Source organism: Artibeus jamaicensis, unplaced genomic scaffold, assembly GCF_021234435.1.
Source record: "Artibeus jamaicensis isolate MK-2021 breed Jamaican fruit bat unplaced genomic scaffold, CSHL_Jam_final contig_469, whole genome shotgun sequence".
NCBI lineage: Eukaryota > Metazoa > Chordata > Mammalia > Chiroptera > Phyllostomidae > Artibeus > Artibeus jamaicensis.
The window spans coordinates 464,092-489,195 of record NW_026521847.1 but is presented as its reverse complement, the minus strand read 5'-3'; the positions used below and the strand labels follow the sequence as shown (position 1 = coordinate 489,195).

General features: G+C 50.4%; 2 protein-coding genes across 4 annotated transcripts; both read right to left on the bottom strand.

Annotated features, from left to right (window-relative positions):
• Window positions 1-1,120: 1,120 nt before the first annotated feature.
• LY6G5C (lymphocyte antigen 6 family member G5C) lies at window positions 1,121-5,863 on the bottom strand. The gene is made up of 3 exons (XM_037151357.2): window positions 5,752-5,863; window positions 3,912-4,079; window positions 1,121-1,595 (listed from the first exon to the last, which is right to left on the bottom strand). The coding sequence occupies exons 1-3, from the start codon at window positions 5,861-5,863 to the stop codon at window positions 1,432-1,434; spliced, it is 444 nt and encodes a 147-aa protein (XP_037007252.2). The 3' UTR covers window positions 1,121-1,431.
• A 5,077-nt stretch (window positions 5,864-10,940) lies between these two features.
• ABHD16A (abhydrolase domain containing 16A, phospholipase) lies at window positions 10,941-24,546 on the bottom strand. Of its 3 annotated transcripts, none has more exons than XM_037151449.2 (20): window positions 24,356-24,546; window positions 23,022-23,081; window positions 22,255-22,321; window positions 21,921-22,007; window positions 19,473-19,558; window positions 17,469-17,542; window positions 17,187-17,309; window positions 15,520-15,634; window positions 15,326-15,427; window positions 14,333-14,396; window positions 13,931-13,980; window positions 13,458-13,581; window positions 12,903-13,007; window positions 12,672-12,735; window positions 12,179-12,235; window positions 11,986-12,048; window positions 11,785-11,861; window positions 11,581-11,679; window positions 11,430-11,476; window positions 10,941-11,262 (listed from the first exon to the last, which is right to left on the bottom strand). In XM_037151449.2, exons 1-20 carry the CDS (start codon window positions 24,485-24,487, stop codon window positions 11,179-11,181), a joined length of 1,680 nt encoding a protein of 559 aa, XP_037007344.1. In that variant the 5' UTR covers window positions 24,488-24,546; the 3' UTR covers window positions 10,941-11,178. The 3 variants fall into 3 exon arrangements, with proteins under 3 accessions (XP_037007344.1, XP_037007345.1, XP_037007346.1); XM_037151450.2 differs by having other exon boundaries at window positions 23,022-23,078; XM_037151451.2 differs by lacking the exon at window positions 24,356-24,546 and adding an exon at window positions 23,928-24,123 and having other exon boundaries at window positions 23,022-23,078.
• Window positions 24,547-25,104: the final 558 nt, after the last annotated feature.

Here is a 25,104-nt window from a genome sequence, read left to right as displayed (position 1 = left end):
TTTCTCATATGTTAAACACTAGGCCCACACTGCTTTGCACCAAGACTTATAGACAGTATAGCCAGTGTCTGCCCTTCTAGATCTCAACCCAGTGCTGGGGTTATGAAACCTTTTCTGAAAAGTAGTATGGTGTTGTGCCTGGGAGGCCCAGTCTCAGCTCCTCCACCACTTTGGTAAGTTGGTCTTTCTGCTTCGCTTTGGTCACCAGTCAAGTAGGGTGGTGCCTCAGGGTTGAGAGAATGCAAGTGGACATGTGTAGAGTGGAGGTTGGAGCCTCAAAAATAGACATGCCTTAGAGACAAACACAGATTTTGACCTCTTTATTTTTTAAACCTCTTTGGCAAAACTTACATAGGATGGGCTGTTATAAACTACCCACCTGTGTTGCCAGATTTTGTCTGTGTGCTTGGTACAGGTGACATCATACAGCATATATTCATGTACATAGCACTGCCACATGTTAACACCTCCATGGCTCTGTTAATTAATGGCCTGTGCTCTGGCAGGAGACACCAACATTAATTTTTAGGTCAGCAAGCAGTTGGAGGTGCAAACCTGTGTATCGCCCTCTTGCTGGTCCACCATTCCCCATGACCTCTGGCTTCAGTAGAAGACAGAATGACCCAGGTTCGTATAAACTGGAAGACAACTGCAGAGGCTGAAAAACCCAAGGCCCAAAATTGAAGAGTAACTTACCATGGCCCTTGAAGAGGGAGCTGAACCTGGGATTTGAGAGCCCAAGGCCCCACTAGGCCTAGCATCTCTTCCACAGAGTATCCCTTCTCCCTGGGCCTGGTCCTTACGCAGCCCCACTCCCACCGACCCCTTCCCACCGTGGACCTCCCCTGAAGTTCCCACACAACTCTGGATCTGATAGCACTAACAGGTGTCCACTGCCCTTTTGGCCTTCATGGTATCCCCTCCCAATTTCTCCACCTTTTCATGCTACAGCTGAATCGGCTACCACAGCAGGGCAAAAGCAGAGCTCAGTAGACCTGGGAGCCCCTTGTCCCCACAAGCGGCAGTCAGGCAGGACCCCCTCCCTCAGCCTCCACCTCCACCAGAAGAGAGAAAAACACACAGTTTGTACACCAATTTATTCTGGAGAAGCAGCTGGAGAAAGGCCCATACATAGTAGGAGAATGGGAGGCCAGAGCAAAGCAGAGGCAACCTTAGAGGTGGGAGAAGATGGTAGGGAAGATGTCAGATTGTGAGGACATGATGGGAGAACTCCAGAGGTCTGGGGACGGGCAAAGTGGGAACGGGGATGTTGAGGGGCATCAAGCCACAGGCAGCTGGGGCTGGGGTCGGTCAACCTGAGGCAGGAGAGCTAGTGGAAAGGACTGGAAGTTGTGCCGGCTGTGCCCAGGTGGGAACAAGAGGCTAGCTGGAAGCTGGCAGCATTTCACTGCAAAGGTCTCTGCAGAAGTTCTACGGCGTGTAGAACACTCTGTTCTGTGGGTTATTGCAGAAATTCCGGAAACAGCATTGAGAAAATATCCAAAAGCCGAACACTGGAGAAGTACGGGTATATGAGCAGTCACTCATCTGCTCCTTGTGGCGACAGTCACTCACCATGATGTCAGAACCACTGCCTGGGGAGGGAGGGCAGCAGCCAGTGATGGAGAAGTCCCAGCAAAGCACCAAACCTTCCCATCCCCTCACTTCATACAGACATCACTGCCTCATACCTTCCCTGCATCCCCAAAATGCAGATTCCTGGCACTGGGCAGAGGCAAGGAGTCCCCAGCCATGAACTCTGCAGAAGTTTCCCATGGGAGACTGGTGGGAAACAGCCATCTGAGGTACAGTAAGGGTGCTGAGATGGGATTTGTGAAGTAGGGAGAACCAGTACTTTCTGGGGTGAGGCCACATAAAAAAAGTTGGGAAATGTGTTAGGAGTCAGATTGCAAAAAGGAGGTGTTCTTTTATTTTATGGATTAAAAGAAGATATGTTTCTATTATATACAGGGGTGCACAAAAGTAGGTCTACAGTTGTAAGTACATGAAAGTTTATTCTTGTATTTACTGGTTATTTTATTATTATTATTATTATTATTATTATTATTATTATTACTATTTATTAACCTACTTTTGCCCACCCCTCTCTCCGAGAGGGTGAAAAATCTTCATGCCCATGTCCAGGAATTCCAGTGCTGCCCTGCTTGCGAGAGTGGAAGAGTGGTAACCCCCAGTGAGCGCATCAGCACGTTGATAGACAGAGGGCTCTGTCATGCTCATACCATGGAGCACTATGCAGCAGGTCAATGGAGCAAGGAAGCTGTTTACAAACTGATATAGAAACATTAAGTTCCCATAACTGTTTAAAAAGTAAGCGCAGCCCTGGCTGGTGTAGCGCAGTGGGTTGAGCGCAGGCCTGCAAACCACACGATTGCGGTTCGATTCCCAGTCAGAGCACATGCCTGGGTTGCAGGCCAGTTCCCAGCAGGGGATGCACAAGAGTCAACCATACATTGATATTTCTCTCCCTCCTTCCCTTCTCCTCTAAAGATAAATAAATAAAATCTAAACAAAAAATCTTAAAAAAAATAAAAAGCAAGTGCAGGACAGTGTGGGTATGCTACTGTTTGTGGGGGGAAAGAGGTAAAGATAGAGAGTAAATGTATAGGGTGGGATGTCCACTAAAGATCACAGGAAGGGTCCTGGCTGGTGTGGCTCAGTGGGTTGAATGCCAGCCTGTGAACCGAGAGGTCACTGGTTTGATTCCCTGTCAGGGCAAGTGCCTGGGTTGCAGGCTAGGACGCCAGTTGGGGGTGTGTGGGAGGCAACGAATTGATGTATCTTTTGCACATTGCTGTTTCCCTCTCTCCCTCCCTTCCCCTCTCTATAAAAGTAAATAAAAAAAAATTTTTAGGGCCCTGGCTGGTGTAGCTCAGTGGATTGAGCGCGGGCCTGCGAACCAGACAATCAAGGTTCAATTCCCAGTCAGGGCACATGCCTGGGTTGCAGGCCAGTTCCCAGCAGGGGATGCATGAAAGGCATACATTGATGTTTCTCTCCCTCTCTCCTTCCCTTCCCCTCTAAAGATAAAATAAATAAAATCTCTAAAAAAATTTTTTTAAGTAAGTAAAAGTCTTTTTTTTTAAGATTTTATTTATTTTTAGAGAGAGGGGAAGGGAAGGAGAAAGAGGAAGAGAAACATCCATGTGTGGTTGCCTCTCGCATGCCCCCTACTGGGGACCTGCAACCCAGGCATGCACCCTGAATGGAATCAAACCAGCGACCCCCTGGTTCACAGGCCAGCACTCAATCCACTGAGCCACACCAGCCAGGGCTAAATAAAATCTTTTTAATAAATAAATTAAAAGGTGAGGGGCTGAGTAGAAGCACAAGCTTGAAGAACAGTGGGATGGAGTCAATTCTGGCCAGTTGAAAGTGAGGTGGAGGAGTCTGGGGGTAAACTGGTGTCCAGGGGGCGAGTTGACATGACAGTGTGGCCAAATACAGATTCAGAAGGAAGCAGCATGTGGTTGTTGGTGGAAGCCAAGAAAGCCCTCTGGGTGAGTGAAGCAGTTAACTAAGACCCCAATTTCAACGAACATGAATCAAGGGTCAAGCAGAATGAAGCAAAACTCAGTGAAGGAGTCTAGGAATAGGTGTTGGGAGAAGTAGGAGAAGTGAGATGCTGACAGGAACTACCACTGACATGGGGAGAAGACAGCCTGAGAAAAGGCCGATAGATCTGGTGATTTCAAGTGACCTTACAAGGCTGGTGCTGTGCAGAGAGAGGAAGTAAGTCAGTTGTGAGCTAAGGAGAGCCAGTCAGTGGGCGTGGAAGCAGGAATAGCTCTGAAGGAAATAAAGACAGTGATGGGGCAGCGTCTGAGAGTCTTAGCTTAGGAGATGTAGAGACTCAGCTCTGGTCCCAAGTCAGACAGAAGGCACCTTACTGTTCTTGATGAGGAGAGTCATACAACTGCCACCAGGAGAGGTCAGGCAAATGTCAGATCCCAGAAGGCACCCCAACTCTTTGGTCTCCAAGGGGCACCGATAGCAACGCAGGTATCGGGCGAACTGAGCTGGATAAGGGGGCTCTTGATTGGCAGGATCAAATTTACCTAGAACATAGAGAAACTCTGAGCCCACATCTCTACCTGCCTATTTTTCAGGTCAGTCCCACTGTCCCCTGCCATAAAATCATAAAATGTCCGAAAACCATAAAATCATCAATTCGTTAAAACCATCTGGCTTAATATTTCACCAGAAGCTTTAGCCCTTATTAAAAATCTCCATTTTCTGCTCTTATATTTCTGGAAATGAGGAAATCATTAATTCATGTACTTATTCATTCAACATGTTTTTGAGGGGCTAGTATGTGCCAGCACTATGGAAGTCTCTAAGTTCAAAGGTGAGGCAAAGACAGCCCATTTCGGCTCTGGACAGCCCTGTTAGAACAGTTCTTCCTCTGGGACTTGGTTTTATAGTCCTCACCCTCCCTGGATTCTCTCTCTCTCTCTTTTTTTTTTTTAAGATTTTTATTTCTCTTCAGAGGGGAGGGGAAGGAGAGAAGGAGAGGGATATCAATGTATGGTTGCCTCTCATGAGTACCCTGCTGGGAACTGGCCTGCAACCCAGGCATGTGCCCTGACTGGGAATCGAGCTGCAATCGTGTGGTTCACAGGCCGGTGCTCAATCCACTGAGCTACACCAGCCAGGGGTTGGATTCTTTTAAATATACTTTTTTAATCTGTAACGTTCAGAAGTAAAAATGAGAACACATCATCACAGAACAGGAAGAACATCTGCTTCTTGTAGACAGGAGACTTCAAACAGCCTAAGGCCACATTCTTTGTTTAGAGGTCCTGTCACAGGAAAGATTCATTAAACTTTATCCACCAGAGCCCTCCCAACTACATGTACGTATAGTTATAGACAACTTGGTATCTACAGGGGATTGGATCCAAGTTGATACCAATCAGAATACTCAAGTCCCTTATATAAAATGATGGAATATTTGCAAATAACCTACACACAGCCTCCCATATACTTTAAATCATCCATAGATTACTTATAATAATACAATGTAAATACTGTATAAATAGTTGTACTGTATTGTTTAGGGCATAATGACATGGGAAAAAGGTCTGCACAATGTTCAGTACAGACACAACCATCGTAGGTCTAACTACATAGTACATGTCAGCAACAACATCATTTTTAAAAAATAATTTCCCATCTTCAGTTGGTTAAATTCAGGAATGCGGAACCTGTGGAGGGCCAACCGTCCGTCTCCCTCTTCCTTGGTCCCAGGCTGAGACCACAGATTAATGAGTCACCAAACTCAGCAGAGCACTTGGTCTGAGGCAGATGCTGAACATTTTGAGTCTTGTTTCTATGCAGATGGTGCTCTGCAGCCAAGTGAGGAGGTTATGAGGCTGTATCCAGCCTTGCTGGACCCTGTGGAACCTGCTTTCATCTAGCATATTCCCCAAACCCTCCCTAATCTGTGTTGCCTTCAGACTTGAATAGGTTCCCTTCAGTATCTCCATTCAGGTCATTGCTGTTGAGAGGGACAACCCTGGGGTGTCACTAGACATCTCCCTCAGAGTGAACGTCAGATCAGTCCATCGTCAGCTCCCAGGCGTTATCCCACCAAGCCCACTCATCCCATCTTTCCTCCTGCCTGGGTCGACCTGAGCATCTTGGGCAGATGTACCCAGACACTTTGTATCGATGGGTTTCTGCCTCTAGCAGGTCAGGAGACCCTTCCGATCTCTTAGAGCCACTTACCAAACACCAAGCTCATCATGACCAGCACTAATAAGAGGACCATGTACAGAGTATGGGGGATGCTGTGGAGGCCCAAGGGCCCCAGACTCCAGCTACATGCAGAGGCCGCCATAAAAATGCATGACTGCCCACCGGCCTCCAGTATGGGCTTATATTGGTGAAAGAGAAGTTGGCCAAGAGGAAGGAGAGGGGCAACACCCATTTGGGGTGGAAATTTGTGCCCAAATAGGCAGAAGGACAGGATGTCCTCACCCACGGCCACTCCGGAACCTAACATCCTGGCTTGGGAACAGGAGCCCAGCAACGGGGGAATGAGAAGGGAACATTCTCTTCTAATCATTCAGTGACATTTGAATATTGGCATCAGGCGTTGGGGATGCAATATTGCCCCAAGTCCCTCCTGTCAACCTAAAAATAAAGGCTTTTGAAGTAAGAGATGACAAATGTTTATGTGAGATCAGTAAGAGTAGCTACTTTGAATAGCTGCTTCAAGCAGAAGCCAAATAGCTTTCTGATTAGGAGACCCAGGCAATGGTATTTATGAGAAGGAAAGGGGAATGATTACGCCCATAGAAGGAAGGCATTTCTGTTGGTGCAGAAAACACAGTGAAGCTAAACAAAGTTTTTAATTATCAGTCTAGTAGTCATAACTGCTTTCTTGTTATTTTTGCAAACATTTCTTTGGGACACAAGGTTTCTCAGGCCTACACCAAAGTTATTTTGCCCTGTTTTAGTATTCCAGAGGTTTGAGGAGTAAGACGTGCAAGGCAGTTTCAGCTCCATTTAGTTTTAGAGAGAGGGGAAGAAAGGGAGAAAGAGAAGGAGAGGAAAAGCGTGATTTGTCTCACACGCCCCCAGCCAGGATCGCTCGCAGCTCGGGCTTGTGCCGGAATCAAACCAGCGACATTTCACTTCTCAGGCCAGTGCTCAGTCCACTGAGCCACACCAGTCAGGACCCGGATCTATTTCTAAACTGGCTCTTGATATTGTTTACATTACCTTAGCAGAGCACAGAGTCTTAATGGGGGAGACCAATCAACAAGCAATGATGGAGGGTGGGGGTGGGGACAAAAGTGCTTCCTGGGAGCACCTGCGCTGTGGAATGCACTGACAAAGGGATTTCAACAGAGTAATATGCGCAGGTTTTTGTTTATAAGATTACTGAGGCGGGGAGCCAGTTAGGAAGCTATTCTTGAGTCCAGTCACTAGCAGGAGGCCTGATCAAGGAGAGGAAAAGCAGGGAAGCAAGAAGTGACAATCCGAGATGTACTTAGAAAGCAGACCGGCCAGATTTGGAGTTAGACTGAATGTAAAGTGAGGGAAAGTGGTTATAGGCTTCCAGGATGGGAAAGACGTGACACTGTCAGATATCCAAAAGAGACGACACTTGGGTCGCGAGTGACCTTACTCAGCACAGTGCTCCCTGTGGGTTCCAGGAAGACAGCACTTTTCCCTGTGCGTCCCGCCCCGCCCCCCACCCCCCACGTCTTCCCGTCCTGCTGATCTCAGCTGCAGGTCAGTGGGTCTGATCTCCGGCGCCCACAGGATCCCACGCTGTGCGCTCGCTCTCTCCGCTCCTGGCTGCTCCTCAGAGGACAGAGGGGCGGCTCCGGGCCCGCAGCCCCAAGCTCAGCTTTCTTCCCCGCTGCTGGGAAGAAACCCGGGAAGGGTATGTCAGGTGTCAGGACCCGGGCGTCAGGGCCCAGGTTTATGAAACCCGCAGACAGCCAGAGCACTGTGCGGCTTCGCCGGCAGGTGGCACCCCACAAGCTCCCCCGCCGGCGCCTGCTGCGCACCCTGACCCTCCCACCCCCCCACCCCCCGCAAGCCTGCAGGGCCCGCAGCCTCGCCAGCTCAACCCCTGTGAGATATTCAGGGTGTACGTTAAGAATTAGTGGGCTATGGGAAGTCTTTGGCATCCAGTTTACGGTCTGGAATTTGGGGGTGGAACCCTGCGGCAGGGTTCCTGCTTCCGCCCCAGATCATCCCAGAATCATCCAGCTTCAGGGTGCTGATAGCGTGGCTAGAAAGAAACAGATGGATGCACGCTCCAAGAAAGACGGAGGGAAAAAACAAGTTTGGGGTTTCATCCCAAACCCTTGGGATGAAATAAGAAACTAGTATTATTTCATTCATCCGAAAATGCCAGAGGAGAAGCTCCTGGCACCTTTGCAAATGTCTGTTGAATGGGTGACTGAATGATAGAAGAAAAGAATCAGAGAGCAGTGGGCCTCCTCTAGAAGCAAAGAGGGCAAAGGGAGACATCTGCACCCCTCCTTGAATGTAACCGCACTGAAAGACCAAGGTCTAGGGAGTTAGGAGTGGACTCGTCCTGAGAGGTCCAGAAGGACTTGCTGTAGAGATTCAGTGACTGCCGGCCCAGAAGGTAACACACGGGAAGACTCAAGGGGTGTTCGGGGGCTGGGCCAGGCCTTCTCCAGAAGGGACCTGGCCTCACGGTCCTTAATCCCACTCTAATCAAATTTCACTCTGCCTGTCCAGCTGCAGGGCTAAACCAGGGCATGTGGAGACCTGTGGAGGTTATGTTGCCATGGTGATGGTTTCCGAGGTGGCCTTCCAGGGGTGAAGACGTGGACTTTGCAGTAGTCACCATGGTGACAGCAGTGGCTGACATTCACCTTGAGTGCCCCCTCGCCCGGGTCTAGGGATGCTAGAAGGTGAGCAGTCCAATGAGGAAACAGAGGAGGTTCAACCCGAGGACAGAAAGCCAAGTTTAGGTGAATGGGGTGGGGCTAGGTGATTGGGTCTGAAGTGGGCCAAGTTCCCTTATGGGATCTGTCCAACACAGCTGTTTGGAGAGGAACTGAAGAGGGGGTCTTTAACCTGAATATAAATTAATGACTAGGTTCCTGAAAAAGCTAGATGGCTTGTTGATTGGGTGGATGGACTGATGGACTGACAGACAGACACTTGGCTGTCTCTGATGTCTGGACCCCCCACCCTCTGGGGCTGTCAACACCCAGGCCTCCTCACTCATTTGTGACAGTTGTGCAGGAAGTACATGCCCCTTCCCTGGGGGGTGGAGCAAACCCTCAACCTAAACACACAGACAAGAGTGGAGCCCAGGATCTCATAGTGGGAATCGCTCAGGGACAGCCTGGGCCAGTAGGACAGGATAAGGGACGGCCCAGCCTAGCACTCACCTCTTCTTCCCAGTTGCTACCTCTCCTTTCTCCTATCCTCCATCCTCTCCCAGTCTGCCCAGCTTCTTGGAGACAACTGGGTACCCAGGCCTCACCTGTATTAGCCTCACCTGGTGCCCAGTATAGCAATGTCCAGAGCCCCAGCAGACGTGAGGCCTGCATCTTAGCCGGTCATCCCCTGAGACTGCTGGAACCGTTATACGGAGTAAGGAGTGGACAGGGAGCTGGTTCCTTCCCCAGGTGGGGGTGAGGGATGGTTCTGAAAACAAACACAGCCGCTGTGAGCCTTATCGAGTGGGGAGTAATTTGCAGGGATAGACTGAAGCCCATGGGCAGGGTGGTCCGGATTTCATATATTGAGCCCCCCCTCTACTTACCTACTTCAGGTGTCCTGGGGGGCTCCTCATGGCATCCATTGTTCTCTGTAGTGTGTACAGGAAGAAGGGGAGGGGGAAATAGCCGATAGCTGTAGAGGTGGGTCAGTAGAGTTCCTAATGGCCACGGTCAGGAAGGGGAGACAAATCACCTTTGTCTCCAGTAGGTGGGAGGTGGGGCTAGAATCCCCCAATTCACATTTAAGGAGTTTCCCTTCATTGAACAAAGATTTGACTTCCAGGGGATTAACTGTCCTGGCAGATCTGGGAAGGCAAGGTTCAGAACCATGCAACTGTTTCCAAGGCCTCATGCTCCACACTTCCCATCCTATTTGTTCGCTGGGACCGAGAAAAGGTGCCACGGTTAGCTTTCCCATGCTGGGAAAAGGTAGGTGGAGCATTTTGAAGATGTGGCCACCTCCGTCTTTTTTTTTTTTTTTTTAAGATTTTATTTATTTATTTTTAGAGGGGAAAGGAGGGAGAACGAGAGGAAGAGAAACATCAATGTGTGGCTGCCTCTTTCGAGCCCCCTACTGGGGGCCTGGCCTGCAACCCAGGCATGTGCCCTGACTGGAAATAGAACTGGCGACCCCTTGTTTTGCAGGCCAGCCCTCATTCCACTGGGCCATGCCAGCCAAGGCGCCACTTCCCCTCTTTTAATCCCAAATACCAGGTGTTGTCACAAGTCTCAGATCACCCTTTCCAGTGGAGACACATTACACTCTCCCTTAAGGAGCTTCTGAGCTGGTGGGAACAGATACCTCTGCTGGGACTTCATGTACTAGGGCTGGAGGGAGGCACTGAGATGAGCTAGAAACTGTATCTACATCAGAATATTGTCACCCATATTCAGTACCTTGTTCAAAACAAGGTATCACTCAGGGTGGTGGACCTAGGGATGTCTCATCTGGAAAGAAGGCTTCCAAGGAAAGGAGGCCAGGCAAAAAATGGTGGGTGAGAGAAGGACTCATTCTATTCCATGAGGTCTACCACCTCATGGATTGGAAACAGGACAGGTACAGACAGGGAACTGATTTCCTCAGGTTCGACCTAAGCATATTCTACCAGCTACCCAAAAAGCCCAAGTGTGGCTCTGGCAGGACATGAGTTCTTGGCACCCAGTCTCTGGCAGGCCGGTGTTTGCTGAATAGCAAAGAGGGTGTGAGGAGAGACTTGAGGGCAGGGTGAGGAGGGTGTACAGGGTTTACTGAGTAAGACATGGGGAGTGAGCCATTCCTTACCCCCAATGGAAACAGCAAGAGCTAAGTGAGGGAAATGGGGGATCCTGGTGGTGAGATCATGCCATTTGGGCCTGGAAATCAGCAGAAGAGCTGAGCAGGTGAAATTAAGTACCAGAGAGCTATTGTAAACAACAAAGCATGTGAGTCAGAGCAACAGGAGGAAACATGGCTCCTGGGGTGGTTGTATGCAGGAAGGACTGGGGCAGGGTCACGAGACGCCATGGAAGGGTGACGTTTGGGGATCCATTGCATGAGGACAGCTGAGGCTGGGGGCTGAAGGCCTGGGGGAAAAGCAGCGATGGGGAAGGTTAAACTGGCTATACGGAGTTGGGGTTCCCCAAAGCCCAGCCCCTAGGGCTTCAGTCCCTGGCTCACGAAATACTTGGGAAGTCACAGAATTAGCCAACCTGTATAAAAAATACCTTTTCATTTATTATTAGGAAAACTCCATTCATTTAATGCAGAGTGTATGCCAGGTACTACCAGATGGATGAGGGAAACGTGCAAGAGGAACAGTGAAAGGGGGGGGTGGTCCTCACTTTTCACAAACTATAAACAGCAATATGAACACAGAGAATCACAAATAAGAGGGTCCTTCCTTATGTCCCCTCCCATCCCATTCTTCCAGAATGAGTTCCATTGTGGTCCCTAGAGGTGCCAAGGCATCTGGAAGTTCTGTACAGGGAGCGGGGTGCAATGTGTGGCCTCAAAGTTGTGCAGATGTTTCTGAGCCTAAGGAAAAAGGACAGAACAAGTGGGGTGCACAGCACTGCGCTGAGTGGCAGCCACCAGACCCTTCCCTCTACCCCCCAGACTTCCACCCATTCAATAAAAGTTACCACTTCCAACTGTCCCCAAGCCCCACATGTGCCCCGGCCACTGAGGCACCCCTAGCTCACCAGAAACAAAGCCAGCTGTTGCCTTTCATGTGCACTCATGTCCTCCCCTGTGGAGTGGAGGTGGGACTCTCAAACATGGCCCACACATCTGGGCTCCCATCCCCATCCTGGGCTCATCCCGACCCCCTCTTCTGCCTCAGGACCTCCTTACCCACACTCCAGGGGAAGTCCAGCCCGTGTTCTGCCTTGTAGGAGCGGAGCACAGACAGACACCAGTCTTCCTCTACCTCCCATCGGCTATAAAATGAGGCTGGTCACAGAGAGAGATGAGGGCAGAGGACAGTGCTTGCCCTGGCCTTGCAGCCTGGCCTTGCCAGGCTTTCCCACCCAAAGGCCTCACCAGATCCCCTCTCACCTTGCTCCAGCTGTGAGGCGGCCTCCAGCCACTGCCTCACCACTTGAAGACCCTCTTCTGCCATCACACGGGGATACCTGCAGAGGTAGTGCCAGGACAGGGGTCAAAACCAATTCTTTTCGCTCCTCCATTCCTGAACCTTCTTTCTTCCTCCCGCTGCTGGAATGTACACACATGTACACAAACACACCCTGCTCTCACCGATGCTGTAGGAGCTTCAGCAGAAGGTCGTTGCCTCGGTTGGACATGATGTCTTCAGGAACCCTGGGGGTGAGAATAATACACTGAAGAGAAGGAAGTGTCTGCATACCTGGGTTTCTAGTGGGCAGAGGTGGGCGGGGCAACTGTCTAGCTCTCTCTGGGATGCAGGGGGTAGAGCTTCCCAGGCACTCACGTGGTGGTGATGATCTCATCCTTGGTTCTTCGGATCAGCAATACAGGGCCATGGTACCTTCAGGGGACAGAGTAGTAGGGAGGCAGAACTCAGAGGGAGGCAGGTGACAACTGGCCACCCCATTCCTGCACTGGCTGCATTTTTAGCCCCTGCTAAAGCAGGGACCCATGGGCTAGACCTTCACCTGGAGGTGCAAGTCAGAATATTTAAGAAGGGCACGCTGAAACTCTAGCCTTGCTGGCAGTAGATCCCTGCTGTCCCAAGCTTTAAGCCTTTGCTTGCCAGACCAGAAGAAGGTTCAGGGTCCCAGGGGATCTGGGAGAGGTTAGGCCATGTAAGGTGGGGGCAGGGTCACTCAAGGGACTTAAGGCAGAGGTCATTTGTCAACTTGTACTTTGGTACTTCGGTGACTAACTTCCACATCTGCACACGCAGCAGAGCTGTACAGGGCAGGAGTAAGGTGGGGCAGGAGTAAGGTGAGGCAGTGCATTACCTGCACAGCTGCTCCGCGTTATTTAGATTGAGGTGTTGCCTCACAGTCCTGGTCACCAGGCCCCCTAGAGTGGGACAAACAAGAAGAGACAAAGCACTTGTCCAACACAAAGGTCCCCACTGTTCATGGAGAGAGAAAACTAAGGCTCCTAGAAAGGGGTCCTCCTGTTTCACAACAGGCCACCCACTCCCCACCCTTCCCTGTAAAGGCAGGCCTGGGGGCTATACTCACTCCAGCTGTCTGGCATGACTTTCAAGGCCAAGGGCACCAGGTCATCAAAGGAGGCATCCAGGATCACAGCACTAATGTCTGGGTAGGACATGGCTGCCCACGTGGCTGGTGCCAGGACAGGGAAAAAGGATAAGGAGTGAGGGGCTCCCGCCCACCAGGCTAGCCTCATTCCATGAATGCTTTAGGCTGACCCCATCCTCCCTACTGTTAATAGATTAGTCCCACGGCTCTCCTTAGCCTTCACGCCACTTGGCCAAGGCACTGTCTGGAGAGGATGAGGCGAGAATATGGAAGTGCACTGAAGACAACCCAGAGGAAACTTTTGTTTCCCTGATCTTCCCAGCCCAGGACCTGAGTCTACTTTTGATAATCAGGCATAAGTGTGGAAGGAAAGGTAAAGTGTGTATGTAAAGGATACCTCCTCCCAGACCACCCGGATCCGTCTCCTTCCTTAACCCTCCACCCTGTTCCTGGACTGCCAGTGCACTTCCCACCCCTCCTTGGGGGGAGGGGGTCCTGAATGTGCCCACAGTATGGGAGGAGTGGGGCTGGTACCAGTGAAGCCTCCGATAGACCAGGCATAGAGGATAATGTCCTGGGGTTGGAAGCCCAGGCGGTGGATGGCAAACTGGACCACCACGTCCATGGCGTTGGCCTCGCTCTGTGGGAATGGCACCCCCTGGAGAAGGAAGGGCCAAGGCAGGAGGGGTCAGCACCGCAGGTCAACTGGCCCACTGCTCACATTCCCCTAGAGTGGACCCTTCCTGTGCTACTCTGAAACAGAACAGATAAAAGAAAAGGGCAGGGGGTGGGGGGGTTCTCCCTGAAACCCCTGCAATTCCTTCCTGCTAATAACCCCTCACTGTGAGAAGGGCTCCCCGTGACTTGCAATTCCTGGCTCTGGGACCCAGGTCACAGGTGAGTGGGAGCCCCACAGAAATACACGCTGCCTTGCCTACCTCCAGTTGCTGACCAGAGGGAGAGAGACCATGATTCAGGAAAAGAAAAGGGTCTGGAGAGGGTCTCACCGTGCTGCCAGCAAAGCCTGGATGATTCCAGCCCAGGACTGAGTATCCAGCTGCAACACAGGATTGAAGGGGCTGGGACCTCATGGCCTCCAACCCCAGCTGCCCAGGAGGGGTAGCAGGACATGGGGAGCTCTAATCACCCACCAACTAGAGGCAGCAGAAGGGAGATGTGTGGTTGTGGGGAGGCGGGCAATAAGGTTAGGGAACACAGCCCAAGGGGAGGGATGCAGGCTTAGCAAAGCAAATGGGGCATGAATTCCTCCCCCACACAGCAGCCGCAGGTGAGGGTTTTAAACTTCACCCACAGAGAGTGGTCAGGCCTGGGGAAGTCACATCAGTGTGGAAAGGTGGAGACGTTCTGTCCCAAGGGGCAGAGACAAGAGGGCTGAGCCAGGAGCCTACCTTCCAGAGGTGTAGAGACGCAGCCCACCTCATAGAAGCCCGCGTTCCCCTCACAGCAGATCACCTGCAACAGGAAGCAGGAAGGGGGGCTGGGAGAGAGCCAAATGGGACTAAACATCCCCCAGTGGCAGAAGGGCAGCCTGTGGGAGCCTCGTGGGGAAGAGAAAAGGGTGCATTCCTGTTCTCTTCACAGGGAATGGAAACCGTTTCACAAGGTCCAGAAGTTGAGAGGCAAAATAGATGCAAATGCTTAGCAAACCGGGCCCTCAGAGGAAGAAGAATGTTTTGAGTTGCTCAACCCCCCCAGCAGTGTCGATGTGCCATTGGAAGACCACGAGGTGTTACATTTCTCAGGAATGAGATTTCAGGTATTTTTTCCCTTTCTGTTTTTGGGTCTATTTTATTCTGTGACTGTTTCTTTTATGTGATAAGACAATCACTTGTCCTCCCCATCTCTGGGCTCAGGTCTTACATCCAGGTAAACTATTTCCATGGTGCCCCAAGCCAAAGCCCAGAAATGATGGGATGTGCACGGATTCCCAGCAGCGGGCAGAGCAGAACCAGAACCCAGCTTCCTGGCCAAGGCTGCTTCATGGAGAAGGCAGCAGACTTTAGACACTGGGTTCAAATCCTGGCTGTTCCACTAACTGTGATTTGGGAAAGTGACTCTGTGCCTCAGTTCCATCATCTGCAATGGGCTAATAGAAACCACCCATTTTACAGGGTTGTTGTGAAAATTCAATACATGCACGGTGTGTGGTAAGTGCTATCTAAGTAGTGACTATGACGGTGATTACTTTTTTGGTCCTTGAATATCCACTTCTACTCCATCTATTTCCCTATGGTAGGGTTTCCTGCACCAAGAAGTCTTCAGTGTGGAGCTGGAAGAGGGGATTGTTCACAGCTGTGCTCCCAAGGGCTGATGTGCAACTGCAATCCCCGGGACCCCCACTGCCCTCCCCAGTCTACCTCTGAGCTCCCTGCTCCTCTCACCAGCTTCTGTCCCCGGGGCTCAGCTGTCCCCCGCCGGTCCACAAACATGGTGTCTATCTCATTGCCATCACAGGCCAGCAGCTTTGCCCGGCGCCCATCACACTGAATGGGGAGATGCAAGGCCAAGTTAAGGATAGACCACATCCTTCAGGGGGCAAAGGGCTGTCACGGGGGCAGGGACAGGGGAGCCTCACCTCTTCCACCAGCCGGGCCTGGCCCTGCAAGAGCACAGGCATGAGGGCCTTCTGGAGCAAGTACACAGAGCCCGGGTACAGCATCCGGCGCCCCAGGGTGTGGGCCACCAGGTAGCTGTGGGGAGCATGTACGTTAACAAACCCTCAGCCCCAGAAGGGCCCAAGGAGTGTCCCAGCCCTGGCACTCACAGGCTCTGTGACCAGCTCACCCCAACCCTCACAGCTTCCTTTGCCTCTTTTGGGACTTAACGGTACCGCATGTACGAGGCTGCTGTTTTTCAAACTTTCTTTACTGTAACCTTTGTAAGATACATTTTATTTTATTTTTTAATGATTTTATTTACTTACTTTTATTTTTAGAAAGAGGGGAAGGGAGGGAGAAAGAGGGAGAGACACAGCTATGTGCGAGAGAAACAGCAGTCGGCTGCCCCCAGCGGGCCCCCAACAGGGACCTGGCCTGAAACCCAGGCTTGTGCCCTGACTGGAATCAAGCCAGCGAACTTGAGGTTTGCAGGGTGATGCCCAACCCACTGGGCCACACTGGTCAGGGCTGTAACATACATTTGATGTCGTGGCCCAGTATATATAATTCTGAAACTTTTATGAGATATTACATAATGCTTTCTACATATGATACATGAAAGCTAAGTTATTATCAAATAAGAACCTGCTAATATATAAATACAACTTAAGTCCCCAAATAAATACTTGAAAAAATGGCAATTTTAATTCACTAAACTGGTTTCAAGATTCATCGGTGGGTTGAGATGGGCAGTTTGAAAGACACCCCCTGGATGGCACACCCCCTCGGAACAGGGCCGGCCCCCTCGCGTGCCCTGAGGGGGCTGGTGAGCGCCACACTGGCGGCGCCCAAAGCCGGCGCAGAGCAGGCACTCACACATTCCACAGACATGATGTGGCAGGTGCCCCTCCTGACGAAGATTGTTGACCACTTCCAGTCTGTCCCAAAGTAGAACTTTGTCTCCAGAACAACACTGCTTGACCCCTTCTGGCACCCCTCACGGAACTCTAGCTTTGGCTCGTCCCTCTGACCAGTCAGCACACTGTCAGTGACCATCGAGTCCAGCCCCTTCCCTGGCCTAGAACCTGCCTCCCAGGCACCAGCAACAGAAAGCCGCACGTACTACCTCCAACATCATCGAGCGCCCACAACTACCATTTCTTTGGGCTTTCCCTTATGCTCTCAGTTCTCCAGGCAAAGTCGATGCCACTCAGAATACATCACCAACCCTGAGAGGTGGGTCACCCACGGGTGCACAAACTGTAGTTTGCTCAAAGTGGGGTAACCCAGGAGCAGAGGGGCCAGGGCAGGGACACAGCAGCCACTAGCCCTTGCTCCAGCTACAGCTCTGTGTCCCCTCCCCACCACTAACCACATTCTCCCCTGTCAGCCTCACCAAAAGGGCTTTTGTGTTGGTTACTACTCCAGCTCTTCCTTCATCATCCAGGAGACTCTGGACTTCTCTGAGCCTCTTTTCTTCACACATGAACATGGACAAACATGACTTTGCCGCAAATAATACAAAGCACATGGTACTAGGCCTAAGAGATGACAGCTATCTTACCATGGAGCACCCAGTCCCAGAGCCCTCACTGCATGTTCCTGCCACCCCTGCTGATGACCTCTCCTCCCTTCTGCTTCTCACCTGGTGATCTGACAAGGCAGCTTCTTGACCTGGTTGAGAAGAGTGTCTGCTGTCCCCCGGTGCAGGGGCTCTGGGCGGAGCAGGGCCACACCCCGGCGGGAAGGGCCCCCTCGGGACTCCTTCCTGAGGAATGGAAAGATGCAGGAAAGGATGAGGTTGGGAGGATGGAGTCTGAGGTCTGAAGGATGGTGGGGTCTAGAGAGAGGGGGTGGAAAGGCAGGCACTGGGGCCCGCAGTGGGGGGACGGGAGGGCAGGGATAGAGTCAAAGAACTGAGGCTCACCAGCTGCTGGGCTCTTCCCAGTGGAAGTCAACTGGCCAGCTCCTGAAGTCAAAGTTGTAGTTGGCAAGCTGCCTCTGGAGTGGGCAAAGAGAGGAAGAGCTGGGGATTGAAAGAGAACTGAGCCCTGGCTGGTGTGGCTCAGTGGGTTGAGCACCAGCTTGCAAACCAAACTGTCCCCGTTTGATTCCCAGTCAGGGCACATGCCTGCGTTGCAGGCCAGGTCCCCAGTAAGGCGCATGTGAGAGGCAACCTCACATTAATGTTTCCCTCCCTCTCTTTCTTCCTCCCCACCCTTCTCTAGAAATAAATAGTAAAATCTTAAATTAAAAAAAACAACAACAACTTTATTTATTTAGAGAGAAGGGAAAGGAGAAAGAGGGGGAGAAAAACATTGATGTGAGGTTGCCTTTCATATGCCCCCTACTGGGGACCTGGCCCACAACCCAGGCATGTACCCTGACTGGGAACTGAACCAGCGACCCTTTGGTTCTTAGGCTGGCACTCAGTCCACTGAGCCACAACAGCCCAGGCTCAATAAAGAAAATCTTTTAATAAAGGGGAATTGAGAAGTGTAGGGAGGTCCACCTACGTCCGTACCCTCATCATTCTGGGGACTGGCACCCCCGACATCATGGAGAGACAAGCAGAGGTCAACACCCTCCTGGTTTTCAGATGAAAAGCCCTGACACAGCCAGGAAACTCCAGCAAGAAAGGATGTCCTGTCAGGTACTAGACTGGCCTATCTGCCGTCTTCCTGAAGGGGAATCTCACTGTTTGCTTTACCAAATCTAAGACCACCCTACTTGCAGGAGGGGTGGCTGGAGGTACTGGTGTTTCTGAAGGAGGAGGTAGGGGGCTGTCGGCTGGTCATGCTCCCTTCCCCACCTGGGTCCTTCGCATAATGCTGTCTCCTGGGCTCAGAAATCCCCAGTGCATCAAATTGTCCCAAGCCTGGGTGGGAGGGGAGGAGGGAAGTCTTGCCGAGCGCAGCCCCTCTGCGCCAGGGCTGCCTCCCTTGCCTCGATGCCTGCAGCATGGGCTGGCGCTGGCGCTCAGACCAGTTTCTCCCTCCCTTCCTCTCTCTCTAAAAGTAAATAAATAAAATCTTAAAAAAAAAAGTAACTTGACTCAGGGAGAGCAACAGAAAATTTGCACAAAAATATAAAGGGCAAAACCAAACAAAATGAAGAAAAGCATTTTCAGGCAGGTTATATTCTGATCTGGACTTGAATTCAGATGCAGCCACTCCCTCCTCTGGGGCCCTGCCTGGAGCTCTTATCCTCTCTTCTTATTTCTTCAGGTGTGTAAATGAGGGTAGCAGGGCCACCTCGCCAGGTTGTTATGAGGGTTAGAAAAGGCATGTGGAAATTACTCTCCGCATTTACATGACCGCAGAGTGCCGTATATGGTGGCTGAGGTAGCCAGTAACACCATCACCATCATCATGGTGTTTGATCCCAGAAAGCGCTTTGCAGCAGGAAGAAGCTTCACAGGGCCCCCAAGCACCTTCTCAGAGGTGATCACACTCCAGCACTTGCTGGGCTGGCACAACTCCAAGGACACTGTGCCCTGGTTTTTCTCCCTTCTGGTGCTACCCTGTGCTCCGGGCACAACAGTGGACATACCAGTCCGTCCTGCCCTACCCCCGAACAAAACTAGTGCAGTGTCCAATGCACACAACGACAATGACCATTTACAGACCTGAGCTGTGTGGCAGAGAGGAAGGCCCTATCTGAGAAACACTGCAGAATGTTTCTACATCTAGACAATTCTTGAGGATGGAGGATGGAGGGGTAGAAGACTTCTAGCAGAACATTCCATGAGAAGTGGCAGAAAGGAAAAGTTTGTAAGCTGACAGCTCACTTGGAGAGGGGAGAAGGGACAGAGCACTGTGCTGCACACACCCAGGCCCGGTGAGCGGTAAACACGTCTACACCGCCTGGCAGAAGGGGTGCCGGTACCCTGGGGAGGCACCTGTTTGGAGCCTCTCCTCGAACCTCTTACCTTGTTTTCTGCAGACTGGTTCCTATGTGTGGCCTCCAAGATGGTGATAAACTGCCGGTACTGGGGGTTGGTCCAGCGGCCAATGCCTGGTGGAAAGGGTAGGAAACTATTAGGAAAGCTGGGAAGCACGATGAGCAGGTTTCAGGAAAAGAACTGGAGATGGGCAAAGAGAAAGCTCCAGAAGGGTAAGTGAGAGGAAAAGAAACCAAGGGCCCAGGACCTGGGGAAATGGGAGGGTTGAGCTGACCTCCTTCTTCCACGGCCAGCACTGGTGACAGCGTTCTTCCTGCCCCTGCCTCTTCAGCTTGTCTCTTCATGGACTATTGACCCCTCACCCTCCAGAATGTTAACTCTCCCCAGTCTTAAGACACGGTCATGTGTGCTCACTATCTGCCCTGTTAGCAGCGGGGCTTCTCCTCTTTCTACTGCCTCCCTTGTCCAGGGCTTGCCGCTATCTCTTCTGTACAGTCTCACTCCCTGCCATGTGCTTCGCAGCTCTTGTCTCATAACTACTTCCTCAGAGGATCCAAGCCCCCTTCCTCTGTCCTCCAGCTCTTCAACTCTGCCCTCAACACTCTCTCTGTCCCTTGAGATTCCTTCCTCCACTGTTCTCTGGGTCCATTTTTGCCTCCTTCCAATTCCTGGACTGCTCTGCCCCTGCCACCATGCTACCTCCTTCTCTGAACCAAGAGCCATACTCAGTGCTGAGCTCCCTTTGCTCTTTGCCTGGCCCCTCAGTGATCACATCCACTCTCCCTTCAGTGCCAAGAGCCTCAAATCCTGACATCTTTGCTTCCAATGACCTCACAGGAGTCATGTGCCAGGCACTGTTCTGATATGGGAAAGACAAGAGGAAACAAGGCAAGGTCCCAGCCCTCAGAGAGCTGCCATTTTGGCTGGGGGTGGGGAGGGGCTGGAGAAAGACAAGAAACAATCAACAAGAAAATTTCAGAGAAAGATAAATGCTATAAATAAAATAGAACCAGAATGAACTAGGGTGCTATGTATCACCAGTGGTAGAGCCCCGGCAATACTGAGAATGAAGCAATTTACAGAACGATTTGTGCAGAGCCATTCCATTTGTGTGAAAAAGTAAAACGCACAAAAAAATGCTACATAGTGTTTATACTTACCATATTTCATAGATTCTAGGACATTTTTTCACATTTGAAAACTTTTAAATCAGTATGCATTTTACAATACATGGCAGCTGTTTAGATTTGATAAAATGAAGTATATTTCATAAAAGTATAAAAACATGCAAGACAAAACCATACCAGACAACGGCAGTTACTCTGGGGAAAGAGGAGCACGGGCTGGGGAAGGGCCCCGTGGGAACAAACACCAGCACTCACTGCAATGCTTTAGAGTTTTACTGAAAAGGTATTTGAAGCAATATCACAAAACATAAGCATTTTACTTTTTTTTGATATTTTCTTCTCTGAACTTTTCGGTACTTAATCCCCACCCCCCCCCCCAAATGTAAAAGAAGTAAAATTAAAACTTAAGACAAAATGAGGGGTAGGAACTACTTTTCAACACGGTAGTCAAGGAAGGCTTCTCTGAAGACGGAAGCCTAGCTCTGTGGAGACCGGAAGGCAGAAGACCATGGGCAGAAGGTGCCCACCCTGGACTGAAGCCCACCACAGCCACGCGGCTCTGCACCACCGCTCCCTTCTTCACACATCCCCTCATCCAGATTCTACCATGTGCACTCACCCAGGGACCAATTTAGTTTGTTTCTTCATTTTTTATTTGTGAGGTATGACATATAAACAGAAAACATACATTCAGTTTAAAAAACATGAAGCAAACATTTATGTGACCATCACCTAGGTCAAGAAAGAGAACAAAGCCACCAGAAGTCCTCCCCGTCCTGTCCCTACCCTCTCCCACGTAATCACTCTCCCAACCTTCAAGATAACAATGCCCATGATTATGTGCCCATTTCTTTAGTGTCTGCCACTTATATATGCATCCCTTTTGAACTTCATATAAACAGAAACATACTGCATAAATTATTTGGCAGTCAGCTTTTTTTCATTCAACTTTACATTTATGAGCTTCATCTGAGTTGCTGAGTGCAACTCAGGTCTGCTCACTCGAACTGTTTCAGCATTGCTATTGGAGGACTGTACCCTCGGTGGATTTACCCATCCTACTATTCGTGGCTGTGGAGCTATCTGCAGTGTAGCATTATTACAAACATATAAATATAGATGTAAGTGGAATACATTATTGTAGGGTGTATGCACCTTTTCTAGGTAATAGCAAACTTTTCTACTAATTATTTTTTCATATTTACAACTCAAGCCCTTTAAGGAAAAGATCATACCTTGACCATTCTCAATTATTTTGTCTCAGGGGCCAACACAAAATTGCAGAAGCTACTTTATAAACATTAACCCAGTGATGGATAAATGCAAACCAGGCTCCCTCTTCACCTACCTCGGAGGCAGGCCACACCTGCCACCAGTAGTAGCAATGTCCCAGCGTAGTGAGAAAATGGTGCCACTTTAGACAGACTCAAGTAACCTGGGAGGGGAGAGAAACTATGTGAGCAGCTTTCCCCACCGCTTCTCCAGATCCTCTTCCCAGTTCCACCCCAAACTTCTACCCCACACCCCCTCACTGGGACAGCCACACCCTCAGAGGGAGAAGATGCCTGACGGAAGAGGGAAGCCAAGCCACCCTTGCAAATCTCCTTTCCCCTTTAGGGGGTTGGTTCATCTGCCAAAAACCTGCCCCTTTCCTGTCCCACCACCTTTGAAACCACACTGACCTTTCCTGTATAAGTAGAAGAAGGCGAAGGGAGAGGAGTAATAAGAGATGGACCAGAAGACTGATGCCTGCAGCAGAGAGACAGGGACAAGCAATCAATACACAAACACCCCTGCCATTTCCAGGCCTAGGCTGTGAGCAAAGTGGACAACATGAGGATATCATGTGAACTACCTATTCTGAGCATGACATCATGCACACAGTAGGTGTTCAATATTTGTTGAAAGGCAATGTGTCAAGAACATAACAAATTGGTAAAAGTGGGTACAAGTTCTATTTTCTTCCTATTATCATCTCCAAACATAATTCATCACACATTTAACGGCCAGTCTCTCTTTCTATTCAACCAAGCTTTTTTGATTGGCCCTGCTCAGGACAGTGCCTTGCCAGGTCCCCACAAGAGATGCACAAATGTCACCATAGGAACCCTGCCAGAGAGAACAGCTGTCCCTGCAGCCAGAGAGGTTAACTGCCAAAAGGACAGGTCACTGGGGACTGCAGGACTCAGCACCTGTGGATGGTCCCAAGACTAAACAAATTTTCCTCGTGGCTCAGGCTGCTCCAGAGAAAGCAGGCACAACCCAACGAGGAGTGCCAAGTGTGCACATGCTTCACTGTGTGTCTCTGTGTTGGAGAGATCTGCTGCAGAGCCTGGAGCATCCCCTACCCCTAGGGGCAATGCCTTCTCCCAGACTGGGGAGGATAAAGTTCAGGAGGGCAGCTGCGGCCAAAAAGATGCAGTAGTCCCAGGTGCCAGGGAAGACGTACCAGTGCCAGGATGCTATCTGCATGTTTCTCCAGGGCCCGGGGCTGATAATAGGTATCCTGCTGAAACAGATGCCTGTGTTAATGATCCGTCTCCTTCCCCTTGGGAATCCCCGATGTGTGTCCTCTGGTTCTATCCTCCCAAACTGTCTCTCCTGAGATATCCCTGGCTCCCAAAGAAACCCCTCTTCTTCAGGAGTGCTCTGAACCTGACTTCCCACCCCACACCATGAGAACGAACACCTGGCTGGACTTAGACGCAACAGTGAAAGTGGGACTGCACGACTCTAACTCCTTTTTCAGGGCCCAGTTTCAAATGGGTTGTGGGCGTGAGCCTATGGGGAGAGCAGGGTTAGGGAAGAAAGGAAAGACACCATGACAACTTTAAGAGGGAAAGAAGAGCAGCACCAGAAATAAGAGCAGGTTGATTTAAAAAGGGAACGTGGCTCAGGCAGTTTGCCGGAGATGGGAAACATAATTCGAGTCTACAGATCCAAGAACTTACAGCCCTGGCTGGTGTAGCTCAGTGGATTGAGCATGGGCCTGCGAACCAGACAATTGCGGCAACTGTGGTTTGATTCCCAGTCAGCACATGCCTGGGTTGCGGGCCAGTTCCCAGCAAGGGATGCACAAGAGGCAACCATACACTGATATTTCTCTCCCTCTCTCCTTCCCTTCCCCTCTAAAGATAAATGAATAAAATCTAAAAATAAAAAAAAAAAAAGAAGAAGAAGATGAAGAAGAACTTACAGGCACAGCCTACCACTATCCCCAGCTTTCACAAGTGCAATGACCCTGAGATCTCCAGAGAGTAGGGTGAGGGGGATGAGGTGGAGACCAACGGATGAATGATATGTTGAACAAGTTATATGGAAATTCAAAACGGACTAAAGAGAAGATAAAACAGACCCGGGGAGGCATCAAGAGGCACTGATTAAGAAGAAATCGAGAGGTTGACGACAAAACCATCCAGCTTCGGAATCCTCGCAGGCTGTCTTCCAGGACTTAAAAATCAATTGGGGTGGGCATGAACCACGATACACAGGGTGGGGGCCGCGAGAGGAAAAAGCAAGGAGTGGCAGTAAGAATATGAAAGCGGTGGCAAACAGCAATAAAAGAGGTGGCCAGCCCAGCTTTCACAAGTGCAATGACCCTGGGGTCTTTCTGGGTTAAAGGCGTGACTTTAACCCAGGAAGTACAAATAACGCAGACTGTGAGCACCACTGACTCGACAAACAGGCTCCCCCTATTTCCAGTAATAGGTGCTTCTGAGGAGCAGAGGCCGCAAGGGGTTTTGAGCCGTACCACATTTCTGACCAGGGGAGAACTCGACTCACCCAGGAGCTGGAAGGGGGGCTAGTGACTGAAGTTGAAGTTTCAGGGACGCCAGAACCGGCCCTTTCAGAGTCCCTTCCGCGGTAGATTTTGTAGAGCCGGGGTCCAAGGACGCAGCTCAGCAGCTTCGCCATGGCCCTGGCTCGGGGCCCTACTCTCCCAGCAGCAGTTCCCCTGCGAGCCCCGCCCTCTCCGGCCTCTCTGGGCCCCTTGACGTCAGCACGTACGGGCTCCGCAACGAGCCGAGACGTTTTCAGCGCTTCTGGTGCAGGATACCGTGCGCTCGGAGCTACGGGTGCGGCAGTGGTCAGAAATTGCTTGGAGGAGTTTGGAACGCGGCGAGTTAGAAAATTATCAGGCATAGTTCGATCATTTTTTTCCTAGCCCTCGATACTGGTAGACACTCGAGAGAAATCGAGTAGGAGGCTAGTATTAGGAACACTTGACAAGAGCAATAAGAAAAGGTTCAGTGCCTAGGAAAACATCTAATGAAAGAAATGCAGGGTTTTATGAAAACAATTATATTGTTATTGAAAGAGGTAAACCAAAGCTTTAGTAAATGGAGAGCTACCCCCAATATACCCATGGACGTGGATAGAAAGCATGGTTAAGATGTATGAAATACTGCTGAAAAAAAAAAGAACCGTCAAATTTCAAAGCCATATTGTTGAGTGGAAAAAAAAAAGCCACAGATTACATACAACATGACACCATTGCATAAAATTCAAAACCAAATTTAATGAAAAAGTGA

What these genes read in the sequence shown, in the direction of transcription:
- ABHD16A (XM_037151449.2), bottom strand. Translation starts at nt 24,487, where the DNA reads ATGGCGAAGCTGCTGAGCTGCGTCCTTGGACCCCGGCTCTACAAAATC. An exon ending in CTGCCTTGTCAGATCACCAG is followed by an intron (nt 15,635 to 17,186) that starts GTGAGAAGCAGA and finishes TGCTCCCCACAG; the next exon opens with CTACCTGGTGGCCCACACCC. An exon ending in GTCTATCGGAGGCTTCACTG is followed by an intron (nt 13,008 to 13,457) that starts GTACCAGCCCCA and finishes TCCTGGCACCAG; the next exon opens with CCACGTGGGCAGCCATGTCC.
- LY6G5C (XM_037151357.2), bottom strand. Translation starts at nt 5,863, where the DNA reads ATGGCGGCCTCTGCATGTAGCTGGAGTCTGGGGCCCTTGGGCCTCCAC. An exon ending in CATGATGAGCTTGGTGTTTG is followed by an intron (nt 4,080 to 5,751) that starts GTAAGTGGCTCT and finishes TCTATGTTCTAG; the next exon opens with GTAAATTTGATCCTGCCAAT. An exon ending in GACTCTCCTCATCAAGAACA is followed by an intron (nt 1,596 to 3,911) that starts GTAAGGTGCCTT and finishes CTCCCTCCCCAG; the next exon opens with GCAGTGGTTCTGACATCATG.